Source organism: Carya illinoinensis, chromosome 12 (genome assembly GCF_018687715.1).
Source record: "Carya illinoinensis cultivar Pawnee chromosome 12, C.illinoinensisPawnee_v1, whole genome shotgun sequence".
Classification (NCBI taxonomy): Eukaryota; Viridiplantae; Streptophyta; class Magnoliopsida; order Fagales; family Juglandaceae; genus Carya; species Carya illinoinensis.
This window is the reverse complement of record NC_056763.1, coordinates 12,391,554-12,404,907: the sequence shown is the minus strand read 5'-3', so window position 1 is coordinate 12,404,907 and position 13,354 is coordinate 12,391,554. Positions and strand designations below refer to the sequence as shown.

The 13,354-nt window shown below is 33.0% G+C and overlaps 1 protein-coding gene across 2 annotated transcripts; it reads right to left on the bottom strand.

Moving 5' to 3' along the window:
- Positions 1-8,144: 8,144 nt before the first annotated feature.
- On the bottom strand, positions 8,145-11,154 carry LOC122288900 (HVA22-like protein a). Of its 2 annotated transcripts, XM_043095719.1 has the most exons (6): positions 10,792-11,154; positions 10,460-10,486; positions 10,129-10,251; positions 9,027-9,089; positions 8,704-8,947; positions 8,145-8,524 (listed from the first exon to the last, which is right to left on the bottom strand). In XM_043095719.1, the coding sequence occupies exons 1-6, from the start codon at positions 10,851-10,853 to the stop codon at positions 8,468-8,470; spliced, it is 576 nt and encodes a 191-aa protein (XP_042951653.1). In that variant the 5' UTR covers positions 10,854-11,154; the 3' UTR covers positions 8,145-8,467. The 2 variants fall into 2 exon arrangements, with proteins under 2 accessions (XP_042951653.1, XP_042951654.1); XM_043095720.1 differs by lacking the exon at positions 9,027-9,089 and having other exon boundaries at positions 10,792-11,116.
- Between the last annotated feature and the right edge of the window lie 2,200 nt (positions 11,155-13,354).

Here is a 13,354-nt window from a genome sequence, read left to right as displayed (position 1 = left end):
TATAATAAACAATTATGTGATAACTTGGCGTGGCATGACATATATGATAACACACATACATACACTATAGTTCTTTTACTTAGCACACATACACAGTAGACTGCTAGTAAGTTAAAAGCTAACTTACCTCGATCTCCGCGTTTCTTATAAAACCTCAAGCGCGATCACGAGGATCTGTAATTAGTGATTCTAAAAGTTAGTACTAAATCACTAATAATTTGAAATATGGAAAAATACTAACTTAAAGAGTAAAATTTCCATTTTACTTCCTACATGTAGGAAAATGACCGTTTTACCCATAACTTAAGGATTTTGCATACTAACTCCAAAAGTCACCAAAATTTACATGCCTCATGTAAATTTTATCCTCAACTCAAATATCAATTTAGAAAAATTTAAAACTAATCACAACTATTAAAACTCCATAGGGCCGAAATTCTCATATGCTATTTCTATTGATTTTTGTTTCTAACTTGTTTTGATCAACCTTTTGATCTATGACTTATAAATATGTGATCTTCAAACCAAACCATCACATGGTTTAAAAAGATGTCCTAAAACATATATAAGCTTCTAATTCAAGATCACATGGTTAAAAATTAACCAAAACATAAATTTAGCCAAGAACATCCACACTTTGGCTTATCTGAATATCTCTTTGTATAAAATTTCATATCTTTGAAACTAACATCAAATATCTTCAAAATAATAATATAGCATGTATATAAGATGCTTAGGATCCTCCAATAAAATTATCAAAGTCATTAGAATAGGTTTAGACCACCAAAGAGTTAAACTTTCTCAAAATAGAAACTGTTTTTCTTCTTCCAGTTTCTAAGTTTCTAAATCTAAGCAAATATTTCATCAAAACCTTCAATCATGCAAAAATACTCAACCAATAGTCATATATACATGTTAACAATACTCCATAAAAATTTCGGACCAATATCTATCCATTAGCTTGGTCAAAAACTCCAAACTATAACATATTCTCCAGTTTATCTTCCAGAATGACCTTTCTATAGTTTACACAATATTTGACTGACCAAATGATCTTCAAATGGGGAAAATAAGATATCCATGTAAACTAGACTCAAAAAGGAACAACTTATATGAAGGAGACTTTATGATAAAACACTTACAACAGTTTCAAAATGGGCATGCAAAAGAACTCTTAAAAGCTGTCCGAGAGAGAATGTTTGATATTCTTTTAAAGAAACGTGTAAATGAAGATAAGTTCGTGGGTGATGGCTGGAGATGCTTATGGAAGAGATAAGGGAGATGATAAGGCTGGAGTTGAGAGTTGAGTGTGGTTTTCTCCTACCCAAAATATCTATAAAATATTATCTCAAAATATTCTATCCAATAATATCTATAAAAATCAGCTCAATATATTTTCCAAATGTGGAGTAGACTTGGAAGAGTAAGGTGGCTAAAATCTTTCTATGTGTATTTTAAATCTCTATTCTTAAGATATTTTCCAAATGTGTATTTTGCTTAGGTGTCATGATCTCACACCTTGATTTCCTTCACAATTCCATCTAATGGTTTCTCTTTGTGCCAAGTATCTAATACTATTCATTATGTGTGGTTAAGATCTTGCCAAGTGTCCAAATAAAATATCGCTATCCTAATTTGGACATTTCACACTATGATTTTGAAAACACTGCGTTCAGTACATTTACCGAGGTTACTATTCACTCCAAAAATAAACGTAATAAACTTAGTACTGAAAATTTCTAAATATTTAATTAAGCCTAGTGGTGTAGACTATAATGTATTCTGACACTTTTAACTATCTCAAATAATTAAAACCGCATTTCTAGCACCATAGTGAGTGATAACACTAACTATGTTGACAGGCTAAAATTTATGCGATTAGTCGATTCGTGTAAACTTACAGAGTTTTCACGAGGTTCCTAAAGTCAATAGAAATTTCTTAATTGAATTTCTAGCGGGCTGTTACATTATGTGAGTCTAATTAGGGTGGTGGCAGTAATAGTTGTGAAATAGGAGGAATAATACAATACAGGCTTTGATGGTAGACAATGCTCTTTCCTCAAACCAGCTAGTCATCAAAAACCACATTATACAAGATTATGAGCACCTCCTCTTAGAACAATATACATGGAGACTTAAAAGTGGATTGATTGACTTTTGAACCATTAGACCTACAAGGTTCAAGGTGGCTTGAGAGGTTGTTTGAAGAAGATGAAGTGTGTAAAGTGATTTGAAGCATGGCTAGTGACAAGGCTCCAGGCCCTGACGGTTTTATCATGGGATTCTTCCAAGTTTGTTGGAAAGTGATAAAGAATTATCTCATGATGGTGTTCCAAGAGTTTCAAGCTAATGAAAGGTTTGAAAAAAGTCTAAATTCTACTTTTTTAGCTCTCGTTCCTAAAAACAATGGGGTCCATGGATGTCAGAGACTACCACCCTATAAGCTTATTGAATGGGGTGTATAAAATCCCTTCTAAAGTCATAGCGAATAGATTGAGTGCGGTGATTGAGAAGTTAATTTTGAATCCTCAAAATGTGTTTGTCAAAGGAAGACAAATTCTTGATTGAACATTAATTCCCAATGAAGCCTTGGATGGAAGACTAAAATCTGAAGAACCTAAATTATTGTGCAAAGTAGACATGGAGAAAGCTTATGTGTGGTTTTGGGGTGAAATGGTGTGCTTGGGTAACATTTTGCATTTCTACGCTCGCTTTAATATCTTGGTGAATGGTTTGCAAATGAGTATTTTTTCTTCTCTCGTTGCTTGAGATTGGGGGATCCACTCTCTCCATTACTTTTCATTTTTTCATGGAAACTCTTAGTAAGATGATTTCAAGCCTTTTGGAAGGTGGCTTCCTTGATGGCTTCTCGGTGGGGAATGTGATTATGGCTCTATTAATATTGCTCATTTGTTTCTTGCCAATGATACTCTGATCTTTTGTAGAGCAAATCATGGGCACATTCAATCTCTGAGGGCTTTCTTCCATTTTTTTGAAGTTGTGTCTATGTTGAGAGTGAATCTTGCCAAGTCTTTATTGGTGCCGATGGGAGTTGTTCCCAATGCGATGAATTTAGCTTGCCTCTTGGGATGTAAGGTATCTTCTCTACCTATGAAGTATCTTGGCTTACTATTGAGTGCTTCATTCAAATTAGAAGGGTTTTGGAACATTGTGATTGAAAATGTGGAATGTAAATTGGCTTTTTGGAAGAGATTGTACTTGTCTAATAAGGCTTACTCTTATCAAAAGTACCCTCTCTATTTTACCTTCCTATTTTATGTCCTTATTCTCGATCCCTACAAAGGCAACCAATTGTATCGAGAAGTTACAACGGATTTCTTTTGGAGTGGGATGAGAGATGACTTCAAATTCCACTTGTGAATTGATCAATTGTTTGCAACCAAAATATGGATATGGCTTAGTGGTCCGTAGTTTGACAAAGTTGAATCAAGATATATGGGGTAAATGGTTTGGGGAGTCTGGGGGAGGATGGTGCTTGAATGTGGTACATGGATCATATGCCTGAGTTTGTGGAAACACATTAGAAAAGGATGGGAGACTTTTCTAAGCCATGCAAGTATTGAAGTAGGTGATGGTTCTTGAGTTAAATTTTGACATGACAATAGTGTGGTGAACAAAGCCTCAAAGAAAGGTAGATTCACAGTTAAATTGTTCTATGAGGTTCTAACTAGCTAGGGCATGATACCTTTACCATGGAGGGAAATATAGAAGAAGAAAGCCCTTCTAAAAGCAGTTTCTTTTTATTTTTTTTATTTTTTTATAAATTTGACGAAGTTCAATGAAGCTATACTGGGTAAATGGTTGTGGTAAAACCAACAAGAAGGGGGCCCTATGGAAGTTAGTTATAGATTCAAAGTTTTGAGAGGATGGTGCTCGAATGTCGTATGTGGACTACATGGGATGGGTATGTGGAAACACATTAGAAAAGGGTGGGAGACTTTCCTAAGCCATGCACATATTGAAGTAAGTGATGGTTCTCAAGTCAACTTTTAGCACGACAAATGGTGTGATGAACAAAGCCTTAAAGAAACATTCCCTGACATTTATTACCTTGTATTGGTGAAGGATGCTTCAGTAGATGATATCTTGTTCTTCTTTCATGGCTCTCCTCAATGGAATATAGATTTCATTAGGGTGGCACAAGATTGGGAGTTGGAGGTTATCACCGAGTTCTATGCATTACAATATTCTACCTGGATGACTAAGGGCATCATAGATAAGATTAGCTATAGCCCCAACAAGAATGGTAGATTCACAGTTAGGTTGTTCTACCAAGTTCTAACTAGCCAGGGCATGACACCTTTACCATGGAAGAAAATATAGAAGAATAAAGCCCTTCTAAAAGACTCTTTTTTTTTTTAATTGAATTTGATGAAGTTCAATCAAACCATACTAGGTAAATGGTTGTGGCAGTACCAACAAGAAGGGGGCACCATGAAAGTTAGTTATAGATTCAAAATTTGGGGAGGATGGTTCTCGAATGTGGTATGTGGAGTACATAGGGTGGGTCTACAGAAACACATTAGAAAAGGGTGAGAGACTTTCATAAGATTAGCTATAGACCCTTTAAGAATGGTAGATTGATAGTTAGATTGTTCTACCAAGTTCTAACTAGCTAGGGCATGACACATTTACCATGGAGGAAAATATAGAAGAATAAAGCCCTTCTAAAAGCAATTTTTTTTTTCTTTTTTGTTTGAATTTGATGAAGTTCAATCAAAACATACTGGGTAAATGGTTGTGAAAGTACCAACAAGAAGGGGGCCCCATGAAAGTTAGTTATAGATTCAAAGTTTGGGGAGGATGGTTCTCGAATGTGGTATGTGGAGTACATGGGGTGGGTCTATAGAAACACATTAGAAAAGGGTGGGAGACTTTCCTAAGCCATGCACATGTTGAAGTAAGTGATGGTTCTTGAGTCAAATTTTGGCACGACAAATGGTGTAATGAACAAAGCTTCAAAGAAACATTTCCTGACATTTATTACCTTGTATTGGTGAAGGATGCTTTAGTGGCTGATATCTTGTTCTTCTTTCATGGCTCTCCTCAATGGAATATAGATCAATATTTTGAATGCCGCACCAGATGTCATACCAGTCAAGGCACTGAAACAAAATATTTTGGTATCGGTACCATTTCGAAATAGTTGATATATGAATAAATTATATATATAAATATATATATATATATATAAATTATATTCTAAAATAATAGTCTATATTTGAATAAATTATACATAAATACATATGCATATAAATTATAAATAGCCTGATCTGAATTGGGAGTAAAAAATAAGTTTGTAGTTTGAAGAAATGAAAAAAAAAAAGAGTAAAGGCCGAAATTTTAGACCGGTACGAAATAGGTAAAATACTTGTACCGAACCAATAGCCAGTACAGTATATATCGGCCAGTACGGTACTGTTTTCACAACAATAATATAGATTTCATTAGGGTGGCACAAGATTAGAAGTTGGAGGTTATCATCGAGTTCTTTGCCTTACTATATTATGTTAGGGTGACTGAGGGCACCATAGATAAGATCAGCAGGAGCCCCTCCAAGAATAGTAGATTCACAATTAGATTGTTCTACCAAGTTTAACTAGCCAGGGCATGACACCTTTTCCATTGAGGAAAATATAGAAGACGAAAGCCCCTCTGAAATCAACTTTTTTTGTTTGGAGAACCTCCCTAGACAAGATTCTTACTATAGAGAATCTAAGAAAATGACAAGTAATGATGTTGGGCTAGTGTTGCATGTGTAAAAAGAATAAAAAATTAGTAGATCTTGTACTTCTACATTATGAGGTGGCAAGGACCTTGTGGGATGATTTTCTTCCAAGAATAGAATTATCCTAGGCCATGACTCATAGGCTGGTGGATTTTTTTATCAAGCTGGAGAGGACTCCAAGGCAATCCTCAAGTGTGGGTAATATGGAAGATGGCCCCTATATGTTTGTATTAGCGTATGTGGAGGGAGGAAAATGATAGAAGCTTTGAGGATTGTGAGAACACGGTGAATAAGCTTAAAGTTCTCTTCTTTTAAACCTTGTTTTTATGGATCCTTGATTTTAATTGTCTAGGTGGATGTTTGGGAAATAAGATGAGAAGAGAATTCTATGAATAATAGTGAACTTTGTTAATAGTAATGAAATAGTATGAATTAAATTATTTTATTGGATTTTGGAAAATGAGAGAGAAAATTAAATAAAATATTATAAAATTAAAATATTATTAGAATATAATTTTTGTTTTAAAATTTGAAAAAGTTGTATTGCCTTTTGTGTTTTGTTGGAAAGTGTAAGAAAGTTGTAATAATTAGTTAATAATTAGATGAAAAAATTGAATATTTAAAATTGAAAAATATTTGTATTTGAGTGATATTTGAAAAGAAAATTATCAAAAATTTTGTAATGAGACAGAGATGGTTTGTGTTCCCAACCAAGGCCAAAATGTCCACAATTTTCTACTATCGGTTGTAAATCCCAATTAGGTACTTCTCATGTAAATTTCTTATGTACTTAGATTGTGCCTCATTTTCTTATGAATTGAGAGAGAGAGAGAGAGAGAGAGAGAGAGAGAGAGAGAGAGAGGCTTTTACAGGTCCTTGACTTTTGGGGGGTTTTTGAGGTATGCAACTGCTAAGTTTAAAAAATAGAACTAAGATATTCTGTTGCCAAAAGTGAAATACGGATACACCGTCCCATTTTAAAAAATAAAAAAGAATACTGACATGGAACATATGAGGCAAAGACTGAAGGGGAACCAGGGAGTGAGAAGAGAGGTAAGGAGAAGATGATGTTACTTAGGAATTTAATATCTTCGGTTTGATTTGGTTTTAAATATATTTTAAAATTGAATCAGTATTACTGATTTTAAGATTTGAATAACCGATGCCGCACCAGTTACACCCCTAAACCGTATTATAATATATATAATATAGTAATATATTATAGTATATTATAATATATTGTGATATAGTATTAATATAACTATTAATACAATAGACAATATTGATATAGGATTTTAAAATTTAATATTATATTAATTAGTAATTTATCAAATAATACAAAATTATTTTATATATAATATATATTATATATAAAGATGATATATAATATAAAAATTCATATAAAAAATATTTTATACTATATAAAAAAATTAAATATATATATATATATATATATATGAACAAGTCCATACCGATTTTGAGAAAAATAAAATCTCTATCAGACCGAACCAAACCCAGTATCGAAACAAACCCACCTTTTTTTTTAAACCCTAATGTTACCTAAGATTATAATATTCAAACTGTTAAGACTTGTTGGTATCATAAGGGAAAGAGATGGCTAGGAGTGTAAGTTTACACGTCCGGATCAGATCGAAATATATATATATATATAGTTTTTAAAAATATTATATATATATGTATGTTATTTTATATAATTGTTATCACACTAATTATGTCATTTTCTTCTAACTTATTACATTGACGATATGTATTTGAGGTTTGGAAAATATTGCAATTTTCAATTTCATTCTCTATTTTTTGTTTTGACTTTATAATGATGATTGCTAATTCTCCCAGATGAAGATGGATAATTTTCCCAACTCTCTTTTAGGCTATTTGCAAGAACAAAATGTGAAAATAAAATTAAATAGTTGATATTAAAAAATATAAAAATTGTGGATTTTTGGTATACTTGAGTTGAAAATACACTTTAAAAGTGATTTTAAACCTTTTGTATGCTCGGCTCATTTTATATTAACGAATTGGACCGACTGGTAATGGTCTGGTCCACTCCATAGGAATAATCGCTACAGGTAAAAAAAGTGGACTGAAATTTTTGGTCCAGTTCAAAAATCTCCCTATGGACCAGTTGGACCAGAAAAGGCCATATTTACATTGACAAAATACTTGGTTAAATACCCATTGAATAAAAAAATTATAGATTTAATAACTAAATTAAGTTGCAATTGCAAGCAGGTTTCCAGCTGTTAATCAAAATATAACTATGTGAATTCAGCTTATAATGAGCTGTAAAACCTCTCTCAAAAGGCTGAAAAGTTGCATCAAATTGATATTCTGGCTGAAAACGAAGAAGAGGAGAATCAACATGCAAGTATTAAAGAAAAAGTGATGCAACCTTTCTTAATTACATAAAGTAAACTAAGAACATTCACCATCGTTTTACAAACCAATGATTGCTTCAAATAAGAAACAGAAAAACAGAGTACGAACCTCAAAAGAAAAACTCTAATAACAGAGAACATCATTTTCTTCATAACACGCTTCTTTTTATAGGTAAAAGAAGTTTATTGATCCACATAAATAGGCAAAGCCCGAGTACACAAGAAATATATGAGAGAGCCTAATTACAAATTCTTGATTTTCTTCATAACACACTTGGACCTTGAAAACATATAACAACATATTGAGCTACAATGCTCAATATCTATAGTCCTCGTCATAACTCGGGTGATCTTCATTCCTGGACTTGTCAGCCTGCAGAACAAGACAAAAGAAACAATAAACCAGCTCTGACAAATATTAGTTATTACTTGCAGAAACATATAAGACGTGATATCTGTATACTCCTCAGTAAGCCAGTCTTTTCATCGTTTACCAATACTCTCAAAATTTTGCGTAATATATGATTCTCCTAAACAAACATGGTTGCATACCTTGTTAATCATCTTCTGAAATTCTTCAGTTCCATTCTCAGCAATATATTGCTCCGCAGCAGTTAGAATGTCATTTGGCTTACTAAAGATATCCTTCTTCCTTGGGACATACCATATGTTTATAGTTTGTTGGTTGACAAAGAAAGGTCTCACATAATGTTCGTAAACATATGCAGCACCACTGAAGTAAGGAATGACCAACCAGCATGTTAAGATCAGCTTTGCATATGCCCAGATTGGAATCCTGCCACAGAGTAAGCTAAGTAATCCCTGACAGAGCTCTATGCACAATAAAAGCACACTGCAGTACTTTTTTTTCATACATAAAAGGCTTTGAACCTATGATATGCCCCCAATTCAATCCCATCTTTAAGCCAAGGCTAGAGCTACAAAGACAACATTATGCAACATGAGTTCGAACACATGGTAAAATGAATTTTCCATCAGGTAAAATGCTTTTTCCCACCCTAAACTATGTGGTCGGTAGCAATGTTCAATCTAAGTTTTAAATTTAAGCTCCTGAACAATTAGTTAATTGTAGTGTCGATTGCCATTAAGATTTTTCCAATTTCCATTATACCAAAACATAAAATTTACAGTATGAATACAAAGATCAAATAGGATGGGGATTGGGACAATCTTTCCAGTGAGGTGGCATTGCAATTGATCAGGACAGTTTACAAGGTTGATCTTAAATTTAACATCAAGGGGAACATTTCAAATTGCAAATGAGCTTATAGTTTAGGGTGGACAAACGCAATTTAATTTACCTATTAAAGTTTAGGTTCCATAAAAGGACAGCTCAAGTTGAAAGAGTCTTGCAGATAATAAAAATAACTTCCACTACAACACCCTTTTCTTTTGTTTTCTTTTTCCTTTTTCTTTCAGTATTAGTTCTATTAGAGCTCTATAAACTACAAAAATTAGCAGAAAATTGAAGCATTTTGATCAGCTGGTGAAACAATTGAACAACATCATGAGGGTTCTATTTGTATGTTCAGAAATGGTTTCTTGAAAAGTATGTTTGATAGTTCCAAATGGCGCTCAGTACTCAAAGAAAGTTACAAATGAGAAACCTATAGGCGAGATGCGCCAAGTTCAATACCCATATTTTCCAACTTAATATATAGATTTTCTTAACAGAAATTGCTTAAAAATTAAAAATAATGGAAAGGAAATCAATATGAGCGTACATGTGCATGCATGCCTTCAACCGAGTCGAATGGCAATTTAAGTATATACACAACTCTTTGTAATGAAGACATTTCAAATCAAATCCAAGGATATGGTCTGCTGCAACAAATTCATCACTATAGTACTTAAATCTAAAATTAAGCATAAGCCATACTCAACGAAATTCCCGTTGTCCAATCAATAAAGGAAGCAAGGCAACAGGAAAACAAGCCCTATTATATTGCTGCTCACCATTCAATGACTTTGGCAAAGGTGAGCTCGAAGAGCGTGATCATTGAATAGAGAACCCAATAAGTAAGCCATTGTTGATCATCAACAGGGGATTTAGTTTCAATTGCCCTAATTGAGGCATATCTGTCAAAAAATAAAATACCACACGAACCATCGAAACAAAATGGGTTATATGTTCAATACCAATCCTCAAAGAAAATCTAGGCTACCCAAAAAATGTAAAAAAATAAAATAAAATAAAATAATAATAATCAATAAATAAAGGAATGCGAGCTATTATAATTCGAAAAATATATATTAAAATGAAAATGAAAAGAAGAATCCCACTTACAAAGGATAAACAAGGCTAACCACAGGCCTGCAAATCAAACCAATGAAACAAATTAGTGATGAAGAAAATAAACAAGCACCAGCTCCGCCACATTAACCTAAAAATTGAGCCGCGGCCATTGTGTAATCCCGAAACAAATTGGAAATAAAAATAAAAAATCAACTTTCGTTGCCATTGTTCTACAACGTAACTTTCTAATAAAAGAAGCTGGTAGCATCCACTTATTCTTTACCAAACCCAGAAAAATCCACCTTCTGTTTTTTTTTTTTTTTTTTTTTGTTCTTATCTTTTTTTTTTGTTAAAAGTAATTAGAAGAGTGGAAGAAAGCATACCAAGCAAGAACATCAAAATTATTGAGAAGCACCTTGAAGAAACTGGCAGCCGCAGAACCCATTTCTCTCCGTGATCCCGCAATGCGCGATTTCTATATTTTATTTCTTGGTTCTGGTTTCAAATTCACCCCCAAAAACAGCTCGCTGATTTGTCTAGTCACCTTTATCAGGTACAAGTCTTTGCAACGGGGAGAGAGAGAGAGAGAGAGAGAGAGAGAGAGAGTCTGTGTTTGTGTGGACTGGCTGATGTTCGGAAATCAGAAGAGAGGAAGCACGTGCGTGAAAAGCAGCTGGAATGGGAATACCACACTACTAATCTGAACAAGAAGACAAAACGAAGCGTCCGCTGCAACAAAGTTTGGGTAGATCGTTCGAATCCGGCCCAACCTTTCAAATCACAGTATTGCCACTCACTACCAACCTCTTTAAAAAGTGAAAGCTGGAATAGCCTTCCGAAGTGAACTGTTTTTACTTTGTATTACTTTTTTTAAGGAATAATATATATAAGAATTGCTATGTTTATATAGAGATATTTTATAAAATTAAATTAATAAATTAAAATAATTTGATATAATATATATTTATAAATTTATTTTTATTATAAAATAGATTTAATGTACAGTATGTGATTCACGGCATTTTATTAATTTATTTTATAAAACTATTTTATAACTATAGCACTTTTTTATAGAAAAATTTTATATATTATACTTTCATCTTTCTTTCATCATACTATAATGAGATGATACATTGTCCATCAATATTTATATTTATTTTTTTAAAAATAAAAAATCATTCAAGTGATTAAAGTTCCCCATCTTATATAATATATAGTGTAATGAAATTAAGATAAGAGTCTGGTACGTAGCATTACTCTAAATATATATTATTAATATTTTTTCTTCAGAATTATATCAGGTCACTTATTTTCAATCCTAACAAAATAGTAAGCAGTATTTTTCATGTTTAATAATTAAAAGAATGTAATATAAGTTAGCAACATAAAAGCTTAAAATCTTGAAAATTTGAAGATACTATTTTTTTATCCGCATATCATAGCCCTTTAAATAATAGGCTATGCCATGACAAATTAAAGTCAAGTTTCGTATAGATAAATTAAATGAATTGAAAAATTGTGAAGTTGTTAATTAATTTAATTAGTTAAATTATAGTAAAAAAATATATATTGTTTGTTTGTTCTTCTGCAAAAGTTCAAACTTAGATGCTACCTTGCATGTGTTTACATATATATATATATATACACATCGTGAATGGAAATGACAAGAAAAGTCAATGGTTTGAATTCAGAGTCAAAATTGGATACAAATCCGAGCTGACCGAAGAAACTGATTTAAGTTTTATACAGAAGTCACACAACATGAAAAAAGGTTGAATGGAGCAGTTAAATTTTCTAGAGCCAGCCCCACAATGTTTGAAACTTCGAACTGTAATGTACCGGTGACCAACCACCACCTGCCAGCCAGACATCATCAGCAGATTCATGTTGAGAACAGAAATCATTCAATTTGATAGTTATAATTTTTCTAAATTTTTATATAAAATATAATAAATAATTTAATTTTTTTAAATTTTAAAATAATAATAATATTAAAAGATAATATCTTAATTGCCATTATCCATTTTAAACGTTTTCAGGGTGTGTCCGCCATCCCCAACACTGCCTATAATGCAATTGCTACCAAGTTGATATACCCTCATTGCCATTTGCCACTCCCCAAGAAGTTCGGATGGCCACGAATCCGCTGCGGTGGGATACCTAGCATGTGGTTTGCTCACATTTAAGTAAGACTTTAGATGTCTGATGGGAAACACCTGGCAACGGACAAGCTTGGGGACGACAAAAATGGCAGGTTCGTGCTGCAATGAGTGTTTCACAACAGGCAATCTGAGACATTCTGTCGGAAAAGAATAAGGCTAGGGATTCGGTGGCAGCTACCGCTCCCCCCTTTTTTTCCTTGGTGATTAAGAAAAAGTTGTTTAATATTCTCATGAATTTTTTATTTTTTAAAATATTTAAAAGTATTAATAAATAATGTGAAAAATAAATAAATTTAAGTCTAATGGGAGGCCCCAGCAACCGCTCTAGAATGACTCGTCGGAAAATGTGATGTCAGTTCTGGTTTCAGATATGGTAGGAGATGGGCCACCCCGGCTTGTAAGTCAGTTTGCAGTTTCTGAATGTGATTTTCCTGGGAAGAAGTCTCCCTCCATAACTCAGTCTTCTCATTGATCACGACAACTTAGATTTAGGACTAGTTTGGATACTAAAATATGTTATATTTATTACAGATTGTAATATTAAAAATTTGGATTTATTGTACATTATTATTTATTTTTGTGAACCATTATTTTAAAGAGATGCACTGGTTCAGTAGTAAGAGTGTATTGTTTTAAAGTTAAGGATATGAGTTCAAATCACCTACACTTTCATGTTTTAATTTTAACAAGGCTATAGAATTGCCCAATGGACGCATGTGGGCCAAGTCCGAAGAGGCACAATTTTTGGGTGGAAGAGACATGATGCCGGCCCATGCCATACATG